Consider the following 26,609-nt stretch of genomic DNA (forward strand, 5'->3'; position numbering starts at 1 on the left):
TAGAATACCTCCAGAGGTGGGGTATCCACAGCCTTCCTGGCAACTTCACCTCCCTTCCATGAGGATCTGCTCCATGATCTTTCCAAGCATAGACTGTAGTTCCCCAGGTCTTCCTTTCTCCCTTTCTTGAATATTGGAGTGATATTTCCCTTTTTCCAGTCACTGAGGACTTTTCCTGACAGCCAAGATTTTTCTAATACGCTGGAGAGTGGCTTGGCAACCACTTCAGCCCATTCCTTCAGAGCCCTGACGTCTGGCCACTTGTACACTCCAATCTTCAACTCTTTTAGGATCTCTTCCACATTGGTGAGCACCAGGTCCAGCAATGCTTTCTTCTGGTAGGTCTGCAGGATGTCTGAACCAGAAAGTTGCCATCAGTTGACTGGAGGAGTCTCATGGGTTCCTTGCTGCTCACTGTGTTGCTCTCCCAGCTGATATCTGGGTGATTGAAAACCCCCAGCAGGATGAAGCCTGCAAGCACAATGCCTCTTGCAGCTGAAGAAAGATGACCTCAGCAGGCTCCCCTTGATCATGTGGCCTGTAGTAGACCCTGATCACCAAATACCCTTTATTGGCCCAATCCCTAATTTTAACCTACGAGCTCTCCACCTGCTCATGACTTTCTCAGGGGCAGCTCTTCACAGTCTAACCATTTCTTAACATAGAAGGCAACTCCATCATCTCTCCTACCTCACCTATCCCTTCTAAAAAGCTCACAGCTCTCTACTTCAGCTGTGTGGGTCTGCCCACCATATTTCCATGATAGCAATAAGGTCATAGCTTTCCAATTGCACCATGGTTTCCAGTTCCTCCAGCTTATTTCCCATGCTGTGCACATTGGTATAGAGGCTTTTCAGCTGGGCTTTCAGCTGCATTGTCATCTTGGAGGAGCCTTCCCAAAGGCCTCTGGAAAAAAAATCTGAAGTTTCTTCCTGGTGTTTCCTAAAGCTTCAGTTTTCCCTGACTCTTCTTTCTTCCTCATCAGTACATCCCATTCCCTAATCAAATTTTGTTTAAAGCCCCAGTGATGGGCCCCACTGGCTTGCAGCCTAGTATATTCATCATAAGATTCATCAGGTTGAGGGCCATTGGTAGCACTTCGTCCCTCTAACTTATCTGTGCTATCCCACACCTTGTCTTGGACAGGCTTGCTTCTTCCTTCAAACTTAGTTTAAAGCACTGTCAATGAACCCAGACAGCTCCTGAACCAGAATTCTTTCCCCCCTAGAAAATGTACATAATGTAAAGCCAAGACATGGCAACATAGAAAAGCACGATTCCATTTTAGGAAATCAATTTTTTTTTTACAAAAGATAATGGCTGTTCAAATTACCAAGAAACTGGAAAATTTCGGTGAATACAGATGAACTGTTATCTTTAAAAATATATTTGTCATTTGAGCTATTTAATGTTCAAAGTAAAAAAAATAAATCTTTCCAGTTGTGGATTCTTAGGTAATTAAGTATTTAAAAAGATTGATGAATCCTTTCTGAGACTTTCTTATTTGGCGTAGTGTGATTACGGTGAGTTATGAATGGGGCTTAAGTCTCAGGATTTCCTACTTGAAGAGGACTGGTTCACACAGCTTTTGTTCAAAGTGCACAACTTAGTTTGCTGTCACTCTTTGTGATGATGTACAGTGGTGGTTTGTACAGAAACTTCCTAATTCTCAGAAAAAAAACAGCTCCCAGCCCCAAATCCTGTTACTTACACTGAGACCAGAAACAGTGATCTGAAATTAGGCCATGTTGACCTACTCTTGTTATTCATGAACCTGGTCCAGAAATTGACCTCACCACAAAATCTTTGCCACCTTTGTGCTCATGAGGGTAAAGGCGAGTAATAACTGTGCAGAGTAAACAACAGCTCTGCAACTACAATGAAATTGTAAGGAGGAAGTGTTGAAGCAGAAAACTGCAAAAAGCCTGTCTTGTCTAGATCTGTGCTTCTTCCTTATGCTCAAAGGCACCTGAGAACATGCATTACAGCTTTGGGGACTCTTATTATATGTTATTTCCCCTCCTGAAGGGTCAGTTCTTTGCTAGCCAAACTAAGCAGCAACATTTGATTTCTAAAGCAGCTGAAATTTTCTTGGTTTCCATTTTAAGTTAAGCAAAATAAAGTAAAATTTCCATTGTGTTGTCATGACCTCAGCCTACCTGCTGCTGCAATCCAGAATAAGTGTAGACTTCAGCATTGATTGGGATGGAGACAGCAAGAATCTCCAGAGAAGAAGAAAGATAACATTTTGGCATTTCCTTACCTCGGATGTTGGTAATGTCCATTCTGGAACAGCAGCACAATTTCAAGCCTATGAAGCATATGGTGAATTTTTGCTACAGCATTACGACCTCTGCAGTTCCTCAGGATACGTTAAATCAGTCTTCCCTTCCAGGCAGTGTCTTTTGCTCTGTGAATCCTGGGTCTGGTCAGCTCCAGGTTGCTAAAGTCCTCCATTACAGATAGATCTTTAACAGAGGGAAATAACTTCTCTTTCAGTCATCTGCTGCGATATTAACATGTAGCGAATCTTCTCTTTGTTGGACACACGCTTTGATTACATGCTGTACTAACTTTGTGATTTCATAAACTGATGAACTAAGCCAGTATGATTGGTAACACACTGATCTAATCTCAATTGCCATTTTGGTTTGATTGTAATGTTCAGTAGTTGAGCCTATGTAATGTGCTTCTGTGATATTAATATTTACTTTTGTATTTAAAATAATAAAATCAGAAAAAGCACACAGAACTAGATTATGCCTTCATATTTAATAGCCCTCTACAGGTCCCTCATGTAACACAAATTAGGGCTTGAAAAACAAAGGCCTTTATGAGAGAAAACGTTTAACCTTGTCAGGAAAAGATGAATTCAAACTTATCTGCTTGCATTATCAGAGGACAGGTGAGTGTATCCCCTGCGTATTCTACAGGAGAAGAATAAAAGAGTTTGACTTGAGTAGCCTAGCAAATTGAAGGGTGATAGAGGCAAGCTTTTCTTCATAGCTGTCACAAATGCTACAGAGAGAGAAGAACTAGTGAGGCTAATGCTGTCAAACTTTTTGGCTCTAGACAAACTTTATAGTAGGTCAAGTCCAAAAAATCTAAAAAGTGGGACTACTCGACAATTGAATTGTGAATTTCTACATGTGTGGTATTTCTGAGTGTATTAGCAATGCAATTTTTTTTCAATTGATTGTTAGTGTTGTGCACTTGGTGCAGCCATAAATTTCCCTGGAGATATCAGATAAATTGTCAAGCTTTTATATTAACCTGATTTAAAAATTTTAGAAGGCTTTCTCTGTCACCAAGCAAGATTAAAAATCGTTTCTTTTCCCTGGAAGCAGATCAAAGGCTTTTTGAAAGAAAGGGAATATTTCCTGAATGGTTCAAGTGCATAGCAACATGATGTAATTTGTAACATAGGTGCAATTCCTGGATGTCCCTCTTACCCTGAAGCTTGACAGGATGTGCAACTACTAGAAACAGAGCAAGTTCTTTTATAATGATACGGTATTTTGACTAACCAGTGAAGAGGACTTTTTAAGGGCATGACTGATATGTTTTCAATATAGGATGACCACAAGTGCCAGGTGCACTGTTGCCTCTAAGAATTTCTACTTGTTTTTGGCCAAGACTAAGAGGCACAGAGCAGCCATGAAGCATGACAAAAGATGGAATGTAGTAGTTCCAAGCAGTGTGCTGTCCAGTCCTCCAGTCACCAGCAAAGTGCTGAGAACCCTCACAGTTCCATATAATTCAGTCTTATCGATGTGTTTTGAAAGGTAGTGCCTCCAGACACTGCAATTTGAGATAGAGTCTATGACCCATTCCTTACAAAGAAAGAATCCTCCATGAATTTTACCTCTGCCATACAACCTGATCCATTTTTAAGAGTTTTTCATATAACCTTTTGTTCCATAAGTAATCTTGTGTATACCGTTTCCTCAGTGAATGCCACAGACCTCTGGCAGCTTTTCTACTTTAGATCCATTAGAGCGATTTTTATTAGTTCTTATGGCTTCCTTTTGTGGGAAGTTAATTCTAAAACCAGTATTTGTCCTCTTTTCTGTTTCTGTGGTTTGGACGTTATTTTTGAAGGATGTTTCTTCATTTTGATGAGGCTCCATTTCCTCTTAGCCATACACTTTCTCTGTGATTTGATCCTTATGAAAGCACGTTAGACAGGGCACATGCCTCCAAACTTCAGGTAGGAGTTCTTGAAATGCTCCCTGAGCAGTTTCAATTTAATTTCCTTTCATCAAGCCTCTTCATTTATCTGCAGCTCTGTGTTACCATAGTAGATTCTCCTACATGGTCTTTCCCATTCATTGTTATGAATCTTGTAGACTGACCTCATGTACGTCAGAATTGGCTTCTCATGCTGTGGATCTCTGACCACTTGAAGAACAAGGCACTTACTCTGTCTCGTGTCCTTTCAAGGCATTCACTCAATATGTCAGATAGTCTCTCACATCTGCTTTCAATTTATGATCTCTATTCAAACTTTATGACTGATGATGTTACCTCAGCTACCTTCACTTCAAGCACAGCATTCCAGTTCATAGGATTTCAGTGCTGATACATTTAACATTACAAAAGAAGTCTGATGTTATAACTTAGAACTGGAGTTTGACATATGTACTGTTAACTCATACTCATCTTAGATCTTCATCAGGTTTGTTATGTTCTCTGATTGCCTTTCCTTCACTGCAAGCTCTCAGCTGCATTAGGATTGGTGAATGTGCACTTTCCTGGAAGATACTTATAAGTAGCTCTTTTGCTAATGCAAGCAGAAGCTGTCTAGTGACAGGTGGTTGTTGTTTTTTAGACCCTGATAAACAGAGCTGTCTCAACATGAGACAATTGAGTGGATTATTTTTGGCCTTCAGTAATAATACTGTTTCTGTACACTAATACCTGGTCCTAGTTCTGGGCTGTTAGCTCTAGGCCAGCACAATGTTTGGGGGATGTGCCAGATTTCCCAGACTGCTACAGAATGCAGAAATGGGAGATTTCATGTGAAGGCTGTGCCTCCCCTGTTACCCTCCTCCTTTTGGCGGTCATTTTGAGGTGTAACTGATGTTCACAAGCTTGCTTTATTTGTAAGGCTCCTAAACTTACCAGTGTAGCTATGACAAGTTTGCCACATCTATCCACAAGCCAAAGGGAAATAGGGATTGATGTTTCATGTCAGACAGAAGCTGAATCATTGCCTAAACCAACATAAATTACTGCTCTATAATCTCTCAGTAAACTAGTTTTACCTTTTCATTGAGTGAGGAAATGCCAATAGGCTTAGAGACAGGAATCTAAAATAAAGGCATTGGCACAACCGTATCATTTGTTTTACATAGGAAGACATAAAGATTCAAGAATTACTAGCAGCCATGACTGAATCATTTTTCCTTCACTTTTGTCCATAATTTGGATTTAAGAAATTCTTAAATGAGCGTGTTACCCAATGTATTCATTGCTACCACCAACAATCTTCAGAAATAATGTGGGAAACTTATGTTCCAGGAAAGACCTGGATGCATCCTACTACGGTGAAAAACATGCCAGAGTTAGTAGTGTTCATTTGAAATAGCTTGTTTTAGATCTTAACTTTCAGACAATACACATTATATGTATATATATAGTGACCCGGAATATTTCATCCTCAAAACTAGTAAACTGTTTTTGCTGCAGAAAAACTTCCACAGTACTGTTTCTTCTGCTGTGGACCCTCCCAAATCTCCCTTACTTTGCCTCTTCTTTCCGTTTGTCTCTCTACTCTGCCCCTCCTCTCTTCATTTGTCTTACGCTGAGTCCAGTTCTCTGAGCTGCTGACTCCTTGGCCAGCTCTGCCGGTCCTCCCAGCCACCACCATCATACCAGTGGCATCAACAGCTCCTGTAGGGGCTGCCACTTCTCCAGCCTTCACTCCTCCTTATTCCACATTCGTTCTGTCCTAGCAGGAGGATCAGTGTAAGCTCTGGAAAGACAAGCTTTGTTGTGAAATGTCTGGCTCTACTTGTATCCATGAGCTGAATCAGGTTTAATGGCTCTCTCATATGCAGCTTTATCAAAAATAAGAAAAAATAATTCTATTGAACATGCACAAACCAGACAAGAAATACTGACATTTTAGCAATTTAGATCTAAGCCTGCATGGATCATATGCAAATTTCAATTTATCAAGGCTTTCTAGCTTTCATGAGAACATCAAGATTATAAGACCAACAGTAATGCTGTGTTTGAATTATTTTCCCAAGCCTTTAAAGAATTAAAAACCAAGATCTCATTCCTCAACTTGATCCTGAGAGATGGCTGTGCCCTTTGATCAATGTTTCTTGCTAAAATGCAGCCTAGAGGTTAGCATTCACACGAGAAAACTTGAGGCCAAACACTTATAAATTGGCAAAGTTACAAATGACTGAAATCCAGCTCTGATGACAGGAAGCGTCAAGCAACATGAATAACCGGTGTTGTGAGATACACTTGTAATCAGCTTCCTAATGTTTCTGGTATCAGTACATTACCTTTACAGCTCTGAAGCCATTTTTCAAGCAAAGTTATAAAAAGAATCTGTTTTCCTAGGTTATATTTATGCATTATAATTATGGCTGTTTAGAGCATTATACGTTCACTTGGTGAAAGGACATTAAATGAGCTTCACAAATATTTAATCAGGCTGCAGCATGACTTAAGTTTACCTCTCTCTTTCTGTAGAGAGGTAATAGCCATCCCTGGTGGTTGCTGTAGTTACCACTTGCTGGAAAAGCATCTAGGCTGTTCTTCCTTTTGGCTCTGAGATTTCCTTCGTGAAGCTTTGTGTCAACTAAAACACTAAACTAAAACCAAAGCTTTTTAGAGAATAAATCTACTGCAGTCAGGCCATTTCACTGAAAGGTATTTTGCAAAGTTGCTTTTATTTGTTTTGGTGTTTGTTTCTAATACTGAGTGCTGAAGTAGTTCCATAAAGTTCACATTTATGATTGTGTATAAACTGAAATGAAAGCTCACAGACTTTGTGTAATGGGAGATAGATTTTTCCCTTTTAGTTTGTTTTGTGAATTCTCTTTAAAGCTGGTCAAAAACAAATTGGAAGAAATTTAAGTACTGTGAGTTGTTCCTGAAATAGCTTATCTGGGTCTTTCCCAGAAGTGCTGTGGGTTTTGATTTTTGTCTGTGTTGTTTTTTTTTAATTTGGTATTGTTTTGTTTCCAGCAATGACCACAGAAAGACGGACGTTAGTTGTTTTTTAGGTTGTAAGCTATCAAGTTTCTCCCCTTGTTCAGCCTTAATTAGATTGTTGAATATGGCTCTCTGGCTATTTGCATTAGTGTGACTGGAAGTGATCTCTCTTCTCCAACAGCTGGTGGTATTTCAGCAGGGAGGCAGTGTTCCACTGTGCAGCACCAGCCCTGTAACGCTGAAGATGTGCCAGACTTGGGCAATAAAAGGGGCCTTGTTCTGCTTCAGCTTCAGCCTTGTCCAGCATCATGCAGTGACATTTGGAGATCTTCCAAGAACTTGTGTCACAAGCGCTGCTGGAGCAGAAGACAAAGTAACCTAACTGCTACCCAGCTTTGTGCTGTAGCAGAGCTGTTCCCATGCAGGACAGCTTAGAAAGTTACTACTGAATATGAAAGGCATTTTAAAACGTCTCTATCCAAAGACATATATGAAATGCATGTTGCTGTTTTTTTCTGCTACTAAATTTAAATGAAGAATACAAGAAGCAGCAGATGAAATTTGATTTAAGAGAGTAACAAGGAAGGAGGAAAAGGTAAGCAGCACCTAATAGATACGAAATGCTTGTAGAGCTGTTTTAAACAGCCACTTTACTTCATTAAGCCTAGCCATACCTGCTCTCATATATATCATTCCAGAAGCTTCAAACAGCAGCTCCCAAACAGGTCACATGGGGCTGGAGACTCCATTCATTGAACTGCAGCCATGAGACTCCAACTGCAGGGCCATAGCACTACCTGCTGCCCAAGTTTATCTGAAAATAATGAGATAGGTAAAAAATAACCATGAGGTAATAGAGAAAAAATGATAAAGATAGGTAAAATAGTATAGAGCTCCTCAGCCTGGACAGCACAGGAGATGATAGAATAAACTTTACAGAAGACAGTGAATAAGGAGCAATTGTTCACTGTTTCTTCCAGTGCAAGACCTGCAGATCATCAAATAATGTTAATAGCAAGCTCAAAAGAAAGTGAGGCACTTTTTCCATGAAACACTTCTCTACAGGAAACTGTGAATACGGAATGTTAACATCAATTCCAAAAACCCTGCAACAAATTCAGAGGAGAAACCTGTTAGGCACTATTAAACACACAGAAACTGTCTGCAGGTCAGGAAGCCCTGGAGCAGTCTCAGCTGTGTAATCTGTGCCACGTCACGTGAGCTGCTCTCACATTCCTTCTTAGCCAGCCCCTATGCAATATTCTACATCAGCACAACACTGTGATAGAAGAGCCTTGGGGTTGGCCAGGTATGGCCATTTCTGTTTCTGGCATAGCAGCCTTCCCTGCAGGACCATAACCGTTCATGGGCCATTTGGCCACTTCTGCTCGTCGCACAGCAAGTAGAGCACATCATCACCATGCTGTTGGGCTCCCTGTATCACAGAAACTAGTTTGTGTGTGCTTTGATCCCACTACAGCTATAGAGCTGGAGAGACACATTGAATCTAACTGCTATCTATGTTTATTTATAGTAATTTGCTCAAACGTGAACTTTCACCATTAAAACGTAACAGCATAAATATGCATATAGTAAATCACAGTCCAAAAGTAAATTAGCAAGATGCCAGCTACCTTATCTCCCCTCTTCATTTACATCGTGACTTATCGCAGTTGACATTTCAGTGAGGCTGTAGTAGCTGCCCTGACTTTGAACATTCATAAGAAGAAGATGCAATACACTGGCTTTGATGTCAATAGAATGTCAGTCTCTGCCTACTTTGTTCAGTCTGAACTTAATTGCAGGAACTGCATTAATAGTCAACATAAGCCATCTGTTTAAACATGTGTGTTTTGGAAAGAAGTGCTGTGTACAATAAACACACTCGCTGTAATGACTCATATATCTGTTTATGTGAAATGAGGATTTGGCAATTTCCCTCACAAAAACATTAAATTACAGGCTAAAAGCAGTTTTATGTCAAGTTCATTTGTTTACGTGGCAGGTCTGATGGTTCAACAGTTCTGATGCAGTCTGGGAAGTGTGTTAACCGTGAGGCTGCTGAACCTAACTGTTTTGCCAGCCTTCCCTCAAGAACCCGTTTGGTAAGTCAGAGCTGCAGTTCGTGGAGTTCAGTGGCTGAGGAACATAGAGGTACATTTGCAAAATGTTCTTCAGTGCATTGGGCCAGGGTGCACATGGAGGAAGGGCACTGCTGCCCAGGTCTGATAGAGTGGTTAACTGCAAAACATCCCTAAAAAAGGTGTGGTGTGGCTGCCAGCCTCTCTAGGCAATGCCTGTGGCCACTGTAGACACATGAATGAACTACTTTCGTAAGCATTACACTGAAGTTCAATCGCTGATCTTGCATGAGGTGAAGCTGTTCCCCTCTCCGTTGCAGACTGAAGCTCCTCCAAAGCAAGGGAAAGTCAGAAATATGCCACCTCTCATTTTATCTGTTAGGCTACCAGAGGAAAGCAGGCTTTCATTTCCCTGTTCCTCCTTGTAACTGCATATTAGATGTTACTTTTATAAGTGAAACAAGATGTCATTAGATATCTTTTCTGGTGTCATTTCCAAGTAAGCTTTGCTAAATTAATCATGATAATACACGGGTGCCTCAGCTTCTTCAGCAGCAGCATAAATCATGAATCATCTAGTTTCATACACACCGAGCAGAGATGGAGAGCCTGGCTGCCTACTGCTCTCTCACATGTATAGAGTAGACTTCTGTTACATTTATCAGTCACAGATAGGCAAAACATTTATGGGTGCCAGCATAGAGCACCCTATGCTGGGGAAGAAACATATAGTAAAGGCAAATGGTAAACTAGCAACTCTATCACCTTTTCTCTCCTGAAAAGTAAGTCTGACATCGGTATGGCCCTGCTTTTTTTTCTTTTTTTCTAGAATGATTTTAAATTCATGAGGTATAAATATATAAAAACATATATAAAAAGTCCTCATTTTATTTCCTTATTTTTGCCGTTGCCCAGAATACTTGGTCCAATGGAGTGTAATGTTGAGGGGGAAATGATGTTTCATTAAATTATGTTTCAATAAATGAGGGGATCAATAATGTTTTCAGATGTACTCTAATATCAGCAGTTTCCTCATTCTTTTTCTATTTCATATACCTGAGGGAATTCTACACAGTAGATTTTGTTAATGCTTGTATTTCTATGAGTTTGAAGTGGACGTGGTCTCAAGAAACCTGCAGGACTTAGTTTTACATGATGTGCTGGGTATATCTCCATTTGCATCTTCTTCTCTCTCCTATTTTGTAGTTTACAGAACGTTTGGTAGCATAGTCCTGTATTCACTGAACCCTACTTATGTAGCCAGCAGAAATATCCTAGCACCACTACTACTCAGTGTATGAAACCACTGTCCCTTCTGACTGCTTATTAGCTCCTAACAATGTTTGATTCAAGTTCTCTACTCCACCATTATCCTTTTGACAGACAGTTCTTTCTGTAGAAAACTGATATTAATTTTTCCATTGTTTCTCATCACACATACTGAATATTTACACCCATCAGAAGTTCCTAGCATGGAGAAATGTATATGCAACCTGCCCCATATCAGCACTGCAGATGCATTAAGCTCCTCGAGCATCTTGGTAACACATTTCTTTTCATTAACAAATTCAGCTCATCACAAGAAACATCTGCGTTCACAACTTTAAATGTTTTGTAACTCTGCAAAACACAGTCAGTCCAAATAGCTCAAGATTTTCGTTGGATTTTCTATACCTAATGCAAACAAACATCAACAATTTTACTCTTCCTTTACTTCACCCTTGAAAACAGTTGTTCACAAATGTGCGTGCTGTCAAAAAGCGATGACATGAATAAAGCATGACTGTGAAGCAAAGGATATTTTTATCTGGTAAGGGAGGACTTTATAAAAGTCTGGTAAAGAGACATGGTCAGATTTTTGAGTTGAATGTCTGATTGCAATTCCATACAATCCATTTAAAAATTCTCAGATCATTTATTTATGTCAACTGAAAATGGAATCATGAATATGAAAAAAAAAAAAAAGACTTTTTTCAGCATCATGAAACCCTATTCTCAAATTCCTTTATCAGAATGGAAAGCACAGCTGCATACTTTTTGCTGTTCAGAGGACTGCATTTAGCCAATGTCTCAAAATGCATAAAATTATTTGCCATAACTTGATTTAGCACTGCACAGTTCCCTCTCCTGATCCTGGCTTCAGCCCAGACTGCTGTCTGGTTGTGGCTGAGCAATGGGTGCATATCAGGGCCAGGCCAAGCACTTCCACTTGGCAGGGAATAGCCACCACAATGGCACGGGGCAGGGGGTGGCCAGGGGACGCAGTGGGCAGGACTGCATGCAGCCCACGGCCCACAGGTTGGATGTGCCTGGGCTAGGCACTAGTCCCAACAAGGACTGATTTGCATTAGAAATGTGAGTTTAACCTGCTACAAAGTTCTTACCAAGAAAAAGTGAACCATGAGCAGCATCCAGTCTTGAAGCAGTGTTTATTTACCACAAAGAACAATGAGTGGAAACACAAATAAACTGAAGCAGATTAGCTCCATGTTGATAATTGTAGTTCCACATTTTGTTTTTCAACTTTATCAGTTTATTCTCTAGCAACTTCCCTCAGATTGTGCTGGATTTTGACCTTTAAAAGGTCCCGTGAAGTCTCTCTTCTTTTTTTCCATTTCCATTCATGCAATTCTCAAGTGTTCTGCTCCATCAGTCTGTTGATGTTTACATCAGTTTTATCTTCATCTTCTGGACTCACGTAGTGACTTGCTAGCGTGACAGATCACTCACCACTATTGCCCAAACTGCCATCCAGTCCCATTCCTCAGGCAACCTTAGCTCATTCATTCCTACTGGTATCTTTAAAGCTGATGGTTAAATGAAGCCATGTGCATTTTCAGAACTATACTGAAATGTCCTTCACACAATCTATTTGGCATGCATTTGCTAAATGTGCCCATTCCTCTCCAGTAAAAATGTTTAGGACAAATTTTAGTAAACTCACTATTGAATTGATTTGTACTCAAGTTTTACACAGACATGGATCGTGCCTGGTGCTTTCAGTGGGAGTAGCTCTGTTTTACCATTCTTCTCATATTAATGGTTTTGCTTTAGATTTCTCTTACAGAGCTGGAGGATAGTTTAGGGAATACTCTGAATGGTAATCAGAAGTTGTATCTTCATGAGAAAGATGTAAAATGATTTCTGAGCTGCATTGCATCTTCTATCAGGGCATAAGAATAATCACTCTCTCTGAGGACATGTTTCTGAAGCCAGTTGTGCTTACTCAGATACTCTTTACAGCACCCCACAAGACAACATCTCCACTCCCAACACATCCACCTGCCATCACCAATGGACTACACACAGCATGATTTTTCCCTCTGGCTGTGCCAAGTACTTTGCTGTCTTGGTTGCCAGCATGATCAGCTATTGTTTCACAGCTCTTTCCCAAGTAAAAGAAATCTGGTTACGTTTCAGAGAGAGAAGACAGTAGAGGTATTTACCTAGGAATCACAGAATGGTTTGGGTTAGAAGAGACTTGAAGCCCATCCAGTTCCAACCCCCAGCCGTGGGCAGTTGCCACCCACTAGATCAGGCTGCCCAGGGCCCCATCCAGCCTAGCCTTGAATGCCTCCAGGAAGTTGGTTATTTGGAAGCAAAATGGACACCCTGATATGTATATATCCTTTTCCCAGTGATTCCACTGCTTGTTGCTTCTCATAACTTAATATAGTTAATAATACAGTTTTGCTATGTATTATAATTAATATAATGTTAATAATACAGCTTCCTAACAGTGTTTCTAACCGAAGCCAGACAAGCCTGTACTACTGAAGAAGTTTAATTTCAAAAACTTACACACATCATATGAGTTCAGGAGAGCGCATTGTTTAGCAGATAACTTTTGCACACAAAACAAAACAAAAGCAGATATTGGACAAAGCTGCAGTATACCTCAGAGCCCTGTAAGTGCACCTTGCAGCCATGGGTTATATTTAGCTTTGACCTTGTTTTGAGAACAAGGTCAATCAGGTCTCATGTTTGGGAAAATCCAGCACACGAGTCTTGCAGGTGGCACTATCTGGGCCACTCTGAAATGGACACTCCCTGCTGGTGGTCACATTCACTTCCACCAGCCCCATGCCCTGAGAACAGACAAGGAGCGTGAAAACCAGGCGTAACACACTTGTGGCACGAAATGGGGCAGTCTTGCAATGCTCAAATACTCATGCAAAAGCAGCTCTCCTTATGCGCAGCAACAAGCCAGGAGATCATTTTACAGTGACCTGATATTACCAACTGTGGGTTTGAGGCTACAGCCTATTCAGCAGACAGAATATATCACCATTTTGTTGCTGATTTGTGCTGCCTGCACACTTCTACACAGATCTGAGGCTGCACAGCTGAATTTCTGACCTGGAGAAGCTTCAACACGTTAGGCAAAATAATTAGGGGTGTAAGAGTCATCACTGACCACAGCCACTCTTTCACCATCAGTGACACTGCTTTTGCCAGCATTCAGGATGAGCCACGTGCCTAGGTGATTTCCCCATATGGGCTTCAACTGCAGGTCAGCATCAGCTTCAGCATAGCCATCAATCCCTACAGGCCAGACAGCTGTTCTTGTGGAGCCTGTTTTTAATATCAAACCTTTGCCACTCTGTTTTAAGTGTGGGCCTCCAGCTCTATCTCTAGCATCCATCACAGCTTAGCCACCTGTGCCCAACTGATCCCCAAAATCTGATGGATGGATCCTGCCAGAAAACAAATCTGGTAAATACAGATCTGCTCTAGGCACTGGACTAAAGCTAATGTGAACTCAAACAGTTTAATCTACAATCACAGTTACATTAAATAATCTGTTGAAGTCAGAGAAACATCAGACAAACGTAGACTGGCTCTGTCATTTCAAGACAGCATCTGTTATTGCTTTTATCTTTACTAAAATGATAAACTCAGGTTTATTGTTCACCGGAAGTGGCTAATGGTTGGGACAGGAAGGTTTCTCACACAAGAAAACAAAGATGGAAGTTAAATGGTTAAATGTCACGTCTTAAGGAACTGCATTTTGGTAAGGGGATGATAGAAATAATCATGGAAATTTGAGTAGTGCTACCCTGAGCCATTCTAGCTCATTCTTTAGCTCTGCGTGTGAGAAAGTAAGCATCTTTAGTATGAGGCTCTTATTCAGCTGCTCTTCTCAGTGTGTTTCTTAACTATTATGTGAAGGCAAAGGGGAACTCTTCCTTTCAGGCAGCAGAACGTCATGAGCCATAGCCACACAGACATATAAAACTGACGGCACTGAGGAATGTGCAAGCTCTGGAGAACTGTACTTGCATGACCTCCTGGACTTCACAGCAACGGTTTAAACACACAGGCTGTGACTTCTTTCCCTGTACACGGCTCCCAGCTAAGCAATCTAATGAAGACCCAGAACTTTGGCAGGTCATCTTACTTAAAAAAAAAGAAAAACAAAAAACCACAAGGTGCTCAATTTCTTTTGTAATCTTCTCATCCTCTCACTTACCTTATGGTCTTTCACATGTCTTTCACATGCTTCCTCAATTTGCCCTGAAAAGGTTGAGAAATGCAAGCAGAAAAGTCATTAAGCTTTAACAGGAAGGAAGTGAACTGGAAAATCTTGTTCACTATTTTTCTGTCTGGTACACGCGATGCTTGACAAGGTCAGGTTCTCACTGTACCACTCAGGACAGATAATTTTGCAACATTACAACATTTATGACCAGAAATAGAAAAGGAATAGGAGAGGGAATTAAAAAAAAATCCAAAGGCATAGCACTCTGGTCACCTGTGATGGTATCAAGGCAAAAAGAGGCTGTTGTTTGTTATCATTGCTGTTTGTGGGACACTCCTTCTCATCTTTGGGACTATGCTCAATTACCAATTGTTGAACACCACCAGGTGTTTTAGCAGAAGCCATTTCTATTCCTTACAGGAGCAAAGAACTGCAAGAAGCTCTTTTCCTTTTACAAGACTCCCTTAAATACAAATAAACTGGCAGCTTAAACCACGACTCCCTTAAGTGATCCAAGCACAAATAAAGTAGCCCTTCTTCCCCACTCCACAGGCTGTGTGATGCTGTGCAAAGACCAGGCTGAGGGATCTGCAGTCTACCCATTCCTGCCACCTGTGTTTTCTATCAGTCACTTTTCTGCACAGAAGTTTATTTCACTGACACTCCGGAATGTTCAACTTCCTTTTACCTTCATCATGAGGAAAGATAATCCAGAAGGATTTTAAAAGAATGAAAGAAAGATTGGCTATCTTCTAACACGCTATTAATAATGTTAATATTTCTAGAGTATGTTTTAGTGGCAGTCCTCAGCATTAAGTCTGTATTGAATACGATCTTATTTTAAATTGCACATGAATTTTATGTGGCTTTGTGCATGTGTGTTCGGAATACACAGTAATGGAAGATAGATAGCATTTAATTATGCCATTTGTTTCATGAGCAAAAGGCTACTGTTTGTTTTAACCAAACATCCTGCTACAAAAAGCCATCAATAGATGTGACTCATTACCTTTCCTACCTTGGCCAAATATCATGCCCAACAGTTCAGCCCCCTGAGCAAGCTGAAGACCTCTAACCTAGATGCAGGACAAGCGGGAGACTCTGAAGCAGGTGGTAGCTGCTGGAGAGCACAAGGATGTGCTCAAGCCCAGCAAACGCGTGGCCTGAGGCACTCCCACAGGAAGGATTTCTCCCAGACAGCTTCCCTGGCCTGGGGCAAATATCCTTGTGACCCAAATGTAGGTTTTCACGGATTTATACATTTGTCTCTCTTTTTTTTCTCCCATTTTCTAAGTGACGTTACGTTAAATCCAAAGAATTTCTGCTTGAGACCCCACCATACTTTCAGTTTTTCACTGCAGCCTCTACAGTTGCCAGCCTCTTCCAAGAGCTCCTTCCCAGGACAGGCTCAGAGACAGCATGGGCACCATTTTCAGCCATTTTCCAGAGCTGGTCTGAAAAAATAGGAGCAGCTTTGAACAAGTGGTGCCATACATGGAATGTGATACTGCAGTAACTCCAGTCTCTTAATCCCTGATCTACACATCTGTGCTCTCCGGCTTTTGAGGTCATAGGTATTTGCTTCCTGTGGTGTTATTCCTGATCTTACCTGAAAAGCAGCACAGTTATAGGAACTGCATTTTACCCTACAGAGTGTAATCTATACAGGTTTGTTTCTGATTTAATAATCAGGAAAATGGCATCAAAATAAGGAAGTACTTGCTTTGCAGTAACGTTTGTCCACAACCAGCTGAGGAGGCATGCCTAAAATAACTGTTTCAAAAGGCCAGCACAATTAAGTACATCCAGTGCAGCAGTAACAGATAATATTTGCTTAGCAAAACAAGAGTATGGGATCTTGGCAGAAAGGACTCACCTTCTCAAATGTTTGTCACTGTTTTTAAAACATGCTGTTACCAGGTGATCCTTTGGCCAGTGAGCACCACCAAACACCTCTGATCATACTGCCTCAAACTCGAGTTTTGTTTGAGAGAGCTATGTAGGGTACCATTTTTTCATATATGGCATTTTAAAAGTTAGAAAACTTCTAATCAGGTCATCTCTTAGCTCTGAAAAGGTATTTTCTAGTGCTAGGAGGTGGATTTTCTTCTTGCTTTTCTTCTTCATGATTTCTTTCCAGGTTGAAGTGTCCGGTTACATTCTTGTTTGCTCATGCAGGTGTTTTACGTAATAGCCCCGAGACAACTGACGCTGTTGGAAAGCAGCTGCAGCATAGGCAGCACTGTAGGAGTTCACTACTTACAGTTTCAAATCACAAGAAAATAAGCCCAAGTCATCCCCAGGCAGGATACCTATCATCAAACACTTTCTCAGAAATAAGTCATTTTTAAAGAACATTAGAAACGGATCAGTTCTCTTTCAGCTGACCAAGGGTGAAGCTTTTTCATCTCCAAATACCTGACGAGACGAACCCAGCTGGAAACTTATTTCCCTATTACAGGAATTTCTCCAAGTACTTAATTCCATCCCTGCCTGATGAAGGATGGCATTTTACAACCACCTATCTTTGATGCTACAAAATACCTTGTGCCCACTAGCGTGGTGAAGAGAACATTCAGGAAGGATCCCATAATTGTGTATAAACAGCTGATGAGGGGCAGTAAAGAGGACACTGCTCTCAGCAGCAGTCAGGCAATACAGCCTGCAGAGCACCTTCCCACCTCAGCTGTTCCATCTTTTTAGCCCTGTGGTACATGGACACGCACTGTGGTGTGACTGCAAGTGAACCTCTGACACCTGTGAGTGTTGTCTTCTGTAATAGCTCAGCCTCCTTCTCCATGTGGGTATACCTGTGAAGGAACTTCAAGTTGCAAGGACCAAAAATGTGACTTATCATCTGCCTGGAGAAGCATTTGACTTCCTCTGGGGAATTCAGTACAATATGAGAAAAGCTGGAAGAAACAGCTCAATTTTAAGTCAGTCTGGTATACAATGAGCATTTAAAAAGACTTTTCTTTTGTGGCAATACTGATTCTTCCTTGGAGTTACACTTCTTAATTTCACTTTGCCCCACAGCCTTTGTGTTTTCTCCAGTAGTCAGTTTGCCCAAACTCAAGGATGCAAGTGTTAGTGTATCACCTCCTGCTGTGCAAAGGTGTATATTTAATTCCCTCCCTCAGCACAGAGGGATTATTATTATATTTGATTTTAATCATCTTCTGGGAATATACCCAGCCATTCCCCTGTGCAAGCTGTGCTTTGTACAGAGATTGATTTTAAGAAGCTTTTCATGTGAGATGGACCAAGGACTAGCAGTATTTCTGAGCACTCACAGTTAACATCTTTTGGGCTTTTTCTGCCGTACCAAGGAAGAAAATATTTTCTGGGGCAATTAAGCCTGAAAGAGAATCAAATAATTAGGTGGTCAGGCAATACCACAACCTCCCATGAATAGGCCCATGGTTTGCAGACAGTTAGACTGGTGCCAGAATAGAGCAGGGGGAGGATCTGCCAGAAATCTATTTGAAGGAGCTTTTAAGCTGTAGATTTGGCATAAGCAAAGCCCTGTTTCTACACCCTCACAATGAATTCTACAAAATACATGTTTTATGTCCCATACCTATCTACCTTTCACGTAATGAAGCCTGTAACTTAATCAGGGGAGGCAGCAACAGTCCTGGACTTTCAAGACAATTTCTGCCTCCTTGGACTTTCACAGCCCAGCTCAGCTGAGAAAAAAACAGGGGAGAGAGGAAGTGTCCTCAAGCATGCAGCTTTATGGTACTTATGATGTTAAGGCAAGCAGCTCAGCCACTCCTGGTACAGCACAGAAAAAGGTGAACCTTATTTTATCCTTGAACAAGGTACACAGCGAGTTAGGAGCTGAAGCAGGAATTCAATTCAGAGATCCCAAGCCATTGTTTGCCCATCCAGCACTGATACCTTATCTGCCTTGGTTTATAAAAGGATGCAACAGCTAAATTGCTGAGAGCTAGAAGCTCCAGGGTACGTTCCTGACCAAAACACAATTACCTGGCAACTTCACCCAGGCAGCTGTGAAATCAACCACAGAAAGGAAGGGTAAATGAAGATGCTAACTGCACTAACAGCAGTTGCCCTCTCCATGGTGACACAAGGCAGGAGTCACCTGACTGCATGATGGTGACGGTACAGGTCTGTGGAGAAAGAGAGCTGAGCCTGCACGTAGCTGCTGCTTAGCAGAAGCTGATTGTGTTATTCTCAAAACAGGCTAATGCCTGCTTTGGGAATCCAGATCTTCCCCCCAAGTTCTAGAAGGGCAGATTACCAAATGAACCGTCTCTCACTCCCCAAACATAAGGGGCATTAAAATGTTCCTTTCTGTAAATATGAGTGCTGTTAAAATGGTCTATTTAACTGATGTATTACCTGGGTGCTGCCAGAGTTTAGCGCCCGCAGCTTGCGCATGCTGCATATGTGCCCAGGAACCAGAGGAAATGGAAAACAACCCTTCTTCCTCCTCAAAACCATAAACAAAACAGCTTTGACTCAGTAATCTCTGAATGCTTGGTCCTAAAACCACCCTTCTCCCTTCCTCACCTGCCTTCACAGGCAGCTCAGCTCCACAGCCACCATGGAATTTAGCAGCAAATGCCTTGCAGAGCTCAAAGTGTTAAGGAACATTGGCATGAAAACAATACTGAATGACACAGTGTTATCAAGTATTCTGTAAGAAAATGAAACCAAAACTTTATTTAGTAGAAAACTTTCAGAATACAAAATTAGTCTGTTTGAAGTATTACAAGGACAACATACTCATTAAAGACAATTCCTGTTCTCCTAAGGTGTAATCCCGTTTCATGCTGCTCCCTTTATTTGTTGCTTTCATCCTCACAGAACGGCTGAGGAGCTCTTCTTCTGCAATGCCATCAAAAAAGAAGTCCTCATTAAAGATGGGATTCCTGCTTCTCTTTATAACAGTGCTTCTTTGCTTCTGCGTTTTCCCTGGCACCAGGTAGAGGGTGATGCAGCAGTTTATGTTTTTGGGCTCCACAGAGTCATCATATAAACCCTCTGCACTGATGAGACGGATCCGCAGCCTTTCATTTTCTGAGCAGTATTCAGCGGACAGCCTTAACATGCCCCCCTTGTCCATGACTACCGTGCTCTCTCCCACCAGTCTCTGCTGCCCACGGGCAAAGTCCAGGGGAAAGAGGGCAGAAGACATGCTACAGCTCTGTGCAGTGAGCAGCCCCTCCGAGGCCCGCCTGATGGCACTGGGGCTGTTATCAGTGGAGCTGCTCTCCTCTGTAGACAGAGAATTATTCCTGGCCATGCCAGATTTGTTCTTGGCTTTCAGTGCTCGGCAGAGCAATCCTTCCTGACTTCGTGTCTTGATCAAGGAGCAGGATCTGGGAGGTGATCTGCTGAGAAGAGGGGAGCTGAAAGGAGAGGAGTCGCTGGAGGAGGCAGTGTCGCTGTCGCAAGCACCCTGCCTGCGCAGGGAGACGTGCTTGGGAGGCAGCCTTACTGAAGTGAAGCTGATAGCAATGGGATTGGATGCGTTCCCTTTGCCACTGAACGTGTTAGCTCTGGATCGAGGCAGCGTCAGGCTGGGCAGAGCCCCACATGTGTCGCCATGGAAGATCGACTCCTTTCTCCTGGTGTGAGGACTCTCCAGCAACGTGCAGAAGCCATAGGAAGTGGGAGCTCTGGGAAAGTGAGGCAGGGAGAGTGCTGCTTGGGACTGCGGGTCTGAGTTGGTGCCTTCTTCCTCCAGCGCTGGAATCTCTTCAGCGCTTTCCACCTGGATGAAGTGTGGCAAGGAAGAGTTGGAGCTGCGGTCGGAGGAACCGAGATGTGCATCCTCCGAACCGTGGTGCTGGCGGGAGCCGTGGCCCTGAGCAGGAGCAGTGCTCAGCCGGGGGGGGATGCAGAATTCAGGGATTCTGTCTGGGGTGAGCACGTTGGGAAACGCAGCAGCCCCCAGGGGGGCTTTTTCCAGCAGATGCTGGCTGGCTGGCAGGCCCAGGAAGGAGGCACATGGCAGGTTCCCGCTTCCCTGCGACGCTCTGATCCTGTCCAAGAACCACATCGTTGCACCCAGACGGGAGGTCCGCAAAGGGGAAGAGCTGAAAAGGCAAACGTACCTGTAGACACAGAAATGCAAAATCACATTAACGTGCTTCCCAGGCAGCACGTCCAAAGCAGCCTCCGCCCGGCACACCGCCCTCAGTGAAGTCTAAAAAGACAAAACGAAGCCACCGAAGAGGCTCAGCGGCTTGGGGCCGCTACCGAGAGCCCTCCCCGCGCAACCCCTCCGCGCTCCATCCCCGAGCCGCGCCCAGGCCGTACATCGCCAGCTGCCAGCGGCTCTCCACGCCGTGTCCCCGCGGCTGCCGGCCCTTTTCTAGCATCGCCGGGCACCTCCCACCGCACCGCCGGCACGGAGAGGGAGGGACGGAGGCAGCGGGGGGAGGTGCGGGGCCGGAGCGTCCCCGAGCCGGGCGTGGAGCGGCTCGGGGTGGGGGAGCCGCGCAATGAGCCGCCCTGCGGGGGGAAGCCCCTCGTCCTCCCCGCTTCCAGCTGCTTTTCATTCGCGGCCGCTTTCGAGATCATCTATCTAACAAACACGGTACAAAGGCAGAATTGTCTCAGTTTTTTTCCTTTCTCCTTGAGATCCTGGCTGTTTTCCAACCTAAGAGCAGTAGGAAACGTGGAGCACGGTTTTCCTATCTGATTCGAAAAGGACTCGGCTGCTTTTCTGCATCGGGGTGCGTCCCCCCCCCCCCCTCCGTGTTATCCACAAAGAACATAAGACGACTGAGACCCGAGGCAGCGCCCTGTCACTGATACCGAGCCACAGCAGGAACCAGAATGTGGGTGGAACGAGAAAGAGGGGGCAAAGAAACGCTTAGGCAAGTCACCTTGACAAGGAGCATCTTAAAAACGCAGGCGTGCATGTCCTTTTATGGGACACCACACTGAGCAGAGTGGGATCCACGAGCTTTCCCAGCACAGCTCTGCAAGGCAGCGGAACACGAGTGGAGCACTGCAAACTCTTTGTGATCATGCTGGAGGCTGCTAAGAGAAAGTGCACACCTGGGAGAGGATAGCTGAAGCTCAGCTGAAGCTGAATGCCTGTAACACAGTGACAAGAACAATTTTGTCTTTTTCTCCCTGAGGAGCTAAAGTTCATGTTTACTTGGCTTGGAATAGACTGGATGTGCTCAGAGGAAACAGATCAAGTGGGTTTCAGGGGCAGGGAACATTTTGAACCTGTTGAAAGGTTCAGCTGGGAACACACGTGTCCTGGGGCTGAGCCCTGCCTCACTGCTGCTCATTTTACAAGCTTCACTTTTGTAATAATCTACTAGGGGGTTAAATAAGGGACGATCTGCCAGGCTTTGTAATAGGGTTCAGGACACCCCAAAGTGCCCTGATAACATTTTAATTGTGAGCACTTTTGCATTTTACTGCAGTTGACTTGTTCCCTGTGAGCACGGCTCCAAGCATCTCCCAGCTAATGCAGAGGGATCCTGCATCTTCCCCAGCAAGCAGGACTTCAAGCAGGTCTCCAAGGGGAGACTCGGGAACACCCTCCTTTGGGCAGCAGAGCCACGTGGCACACACCGTAGTGGCACTGGGGGAGTGTAGCACCACATACCACAGTTCTGCATACCACAGAACTTCCACGGGGAGCTTCGTCTCGTTACACATACCGGTGCCTTTAGTATCAAAGACTGGCCTCTAAAACTGGAGAAAAAATGTAGGAATTGGGGTTTTGTGGTGGGAAGCTTATTGCTTCTAGTGACAGTTTGCAGGTGTTGCCGAGAGCTGGCCATCACGGCACGGTGAAATAAAGCAGCCACCCTGCTTGAGGTGCATCGTTTCCATTTAGGCTTCCTCTACGCTTAGTAAAAATAAGCTAATAAATAAATACGCTAGGGATTCCCCACATCCTCCGATCTGTCACCCCGCTCCCTCCGGAGACCAAGGGCAGGCAGGTGTCTATCAGTGGGGGCTGAGCCCCTCGCAGCCACTCACAGACAGCAGCTGTGCTGGGAGCTCGGCGGCCCTCGAGTACTTTGCACATCCCCTTGGAAACAGGCACTCCAGCGCACGATTAGCTGCTCGGCTTCCTGCGCCCTAAAGAACTGCTCTTTTCCTTGATTAGTTTTGGAGCGCCATTAAATAGCGAGTAAGCTTCCTGTTGCTATAAAAACGCCTGCAATAAGCCTCTTCTAATCGGAAAGGGCAATAACTCGTGAGCGAGGCTTTCCCACGCCCCGTGCCGAGCATCGGGCGGAGCTCCGGGCCGCGGCCCGCGGCTGAGGGCCGGCCCAGCCCGGCTGCGGCGGCGCCGCTTCCGCCCCCGGAAGCGCGGGCCCCGGGCACCCCCTGTCGGCAGCGCGCGGCCGGAGCCCCCAGCTGAAGGCCGGCCTAGGGCAGGGGCTGTTTTCCAGGAATTCATCTATCTGAGAATGGCTGAAGTTGAAAGACACCTTAAATCCCACCCATCCACTGCTGTGGGCTGGCTGCCTCCTGCCAGATCAGGCTGCTCAGGATCCCATCCAACCTGGCCCTGAACACCTCCAGGGATGGGGCACGCACAGTTTCTCTGGGCAGTCTCCGCTGGTGCCTCACCACCCTCTGAGTAAAGAATTTCTTCCTGACATCTAGATGGCTCTTCTTTTAGTTTAAAATCCATCTCCCCTTGTCCTATAAGGCTGTGTAAAAAGTTGATTGCCCTCCTGCTTGTAAGCTCCCCTCAAGTGCTGGAAGGTCACAGTGAGGTCTCCCTGGAGCCTTCTCCAAGCTGAACAAGCCCAACTCCCTCAACCTTTCTTCATAGGAGAGATACTCCAGCCCTCTGATCACTTATAGCAGTGACTGGCTCAAGGGACTGGAAGGAAACCCAAGGGAAAGCCTTTCACCCCAGGGCTACAGTGGGCCCTAAGGGGCAGACACACAGCATGGGAGCCCCCTGCCCCAGTTCAGGGCACACCATCTGCCCTAGGGCTTGGCAGTCCCAGCAGAGCCCCCAGCTCCCTGCAGGAAGCCTGGCTTCCACCCTTCCTGCCTAGCACATCCAAACAGGACGGACAGGAAGAGAAAAAGAAAATGGTTTTGGTCTGTCCACTGTAAATAGAGTGTGCAAGGACAGCAGGGATGAGGTGGCAAAGATTTCCAGCACTCATTTAGTCGTAGTTTCCTGAAAAAACTTCCTCAATAGACTGAGAGACACTTGGATTTTAATTTTTTTTTGGTTAGATATCAGTATCATGAATAAATATTTAGCACATTGATTCATTCCTATCGTTTGGACAAAGGTGAATGCTATCTCATAGCAGTCTGCTCACCACTTCCAGTCTAGACCAGTCATTTGCACAAGGTGCACGAGAGTTCAGTAGTTGCAGAGGTTCATCAAATCTAATCTGAAAACTTTCTTTCTTCTGCTAGTTCTTATCATGTAGCAGCTGATATTTTATCTCATCAGCAAAGGCCAATCCTGTGCAGTTTTGTAAGTGTCCTTGCTCCTCTGAACAAATAAATAAAAGAACATATGAATGAGTGCTGCTTGGCAGCAAGAGCACGAGTGGCAGGGCCCCTCGGGCACACTGAGGCTTTATGCAGTGTCCTGAGTGCCCTGTGTCTCAGCAGTATGCATCGTACAGACCTGCTAGGTTGAACTGAAGAATTTTTTCTCTGTTGTGTGTTATGTGGTCCTATAATGAGAGGCTGACACTCGCCACACAAAATCCAAAGAGATTATGCTGCCCTAATTCCACTGCCACTGAACTCAGCAAAACCAGTCTGCTCTCAGCCTGAGGTGTGGTACTGAAGAGGCATCAAGCCATACATGGCTTCAAATGCTTTTCTGTGTTTAAAATGGAAATACACCCAACACCAGGCACTATCTATTTCGTATCTATTTCAAATCTGAAAACATTTACATTATTTCCCCTGCCACACACACACACAGTCCTCTTCCAAAGGGCACAGATCAGAAACAACCTTAAACAGAAGGAAGGAAAGGTTAGTTCTCTACTGCACCTGAAACACAGCTCCGGGGCCTTCCTGGCTGGTTGCAGTGTGTCCTGCAGGCACAGTACGTATAAAGCTTAAGTGCACTAGATGACGTCGCTGTGTTGGAGTAACAAGCTGCTAGTACAAACAACACCCATGAGAATAAATGAGGCAGCAAGCCAAGGCCATTTCAAAATGGATAATTTCCCTTGTCAGAACATGCTAGATCTTAATTCAGTGTTAAACGTTTTTAAAACAGGTGTGTTGACAGACATCACTTCCCTCCCGTGTCACAGGCTACAAAGACTGGGGTGTCAGTGAACAAGGAGAGTTTCTAGACTCAGCTATGATAACATGAACTGCAGCTGCCTGCAGGCCACACTCAGCGTACTGTGAGAGCCTATGAACGTGGTAGCTTTGAGGAGCCAGGTCTTCTCAGCCACACACTGGAACATCAGGCATCAAGGAGCCACTGTCCATTTTGGGAGGAGGGGATTGCTGCTGACAGGTGGAAGGTTCCTAACGTGCACACAGAGGAGTGCATGCCTGAAAAGCTGCCTCCAGGAACACGTGAAAATGACATCTCAGAGTCTAACGGTGCCAAAGCTCTTGCTGTTGCAGAATACTAATTGCATCGGTATTCTGTGCTCTTCTGCTACACAGCTAGCGTATTTCTCAGGGACAGACACTAAGTCAAAGATGTGCTATTTAAAACTTGAGATAAATGTTTTTAAGCAGTAAAAGAAGTATACAATGCAGAACTGATTCCCTCCTCTCCTCATCGTGTGGCGAACCCCTATTTACTTATATAGGCTGTTCCCAAGACTTCGTTTGATTTGAGATTTGACTCGGAGATGTTCCTGCTTTGCAGCAAGTTAAGAAGGCCTTTTACAAAGTATTTTTTTTCCTCTTTGTAGCACCTCTTAACAAGGTTTCTGCCATCTGAGTGTCAGAATGCTGACAGTTGCTACCAAAACCAATGCCATATTTATTTATTTCCAGTAGACTTTTTGTCTTAATGCTCAAGTTCTCACCAGCAGATTCCCCGCTGTTTTGGATACCTCTTATGGCAAGACCCTTAGAACTCCACCTCCATCCTCACACTGTCCTCAGCATTTCTCTGCACAGAAAGACACACTTCTAAGTTCTATTTCAGAAGGACCCGGGTGCACTTAGCAGCTGCAGAGCGGTGTTCTGTGCACCAAGTTGTGTTTCTGGGGAAGTGTTTTTGAAATGAAAAACTGTTCTGCATTTTTCACTTTCTTTTTAAAAAACAGGGACTTCTGGGGCCTCGACCCTGTAAACCTTCATACAGATAATCCATGATTACCTCACTTAGGCCAGAGCTCCTTATGCTCACGGATTACTTGGAAAACACAAATCATTTTGAATATCAGTAGTGGAATAAAAGCAGCCTGTTAGTGAAACTGCTACCAGAGATTTCAGGAGACGCTGTGAAGAGCCCTATAGATTTCTGATGGCTTCAGAAACAGGCTTGGGATTTTACAGAAGTGCTGCTGAAGGTGGCAGGGAACTGTGAGAAAGGAAGAAAACAGTGACAGTTTCATTATCAGCAAGAATTTTTTTGTCACAGATTTCGTTTAAAACAAAATTAGAGGAAAAGTCACATATACTCTGGGATAAGGGATAAAGGAATTTTGCAGTACCCCCTTCTCTCTTCCCAAACCCCAGTGTTAAACATCTGCCATTAATGGTTTACAACTAGAAAAGTAGCAAACTGCATTAAAAACAAGGACAGAACACCAGCAGTTCAAGTTCACAGCAATGAACAGCAAGAGTGTGAGAAAAGCAAGGATTTTCTCTAACAAAATCGCTTCCAAGTCAGGAAATCCATCAGCATGAGAAAACAAACAGCTTTATTACTGCTCCCGCACATG

At 43.8% G+C, this 26,609-nt stretch overlaps 2 protein-coding genes across 2 annotated transcripts in view; one reads left to right on the plus strand and one right to left on the minus strand.

The window, feature by feature from the left end:
* Positions 1-7,362: 7,362 nt before the first annotated feature.
* Positions 7,363-26,609, plus strand: part of TLN2 (talin 2) — a 170,438-nt gene continuing 151,191 nt past the window's right edge. Inside the window, exons 1-2 of the mRNA XM_065733533.1 lie at positions 7,363-7,774; positions 9,185-9,284. The gene's annotated coding sequence lies outside the window, so the exon portion shown is untranslated. The remainder of the gene's footprint in view (positions 7,775-9,184; positions 9,285-26,609) is intronic.
* Positions 19,322-20,831, minus strand: LOC136046799 (C2 calcium-dependent domain-containing protein 4C-like). Its single transcript, XM_065733577.1, has 2 exons — positions 19,498-20,831; positions 19,322-19,408 (listed from the first exon to the last, which is right to left on the minus strand). The coding sequence occupies exons 1-2, from the start codon at positions 20,774-20,776 to the stop codon at positions 19,347-19,349; spliced, it is 1,341 nt and encodes a 446-aa protein (XP_065589649.1). The 5' UTR covers positions 20,777-20,831; the 3' UTR covers positions 19,322-19,346.

This window comes from Cyrtonyx montezumae, unplaced genomic scaffold (assembly GCF_038088225.1).
Source record: "Cyrtonyx montezumae isolate F1298 unplaced genomic scaffold, pur_monq_1.0 scaffold_17, whole genome shotgun sequence".
Lineage (NCBI taxonomy): Eukaryota > Metazoa > Chordata > Aves > Galliformes > Odontophoridae > Cyrtonyx > Cyrtonyx montezumae.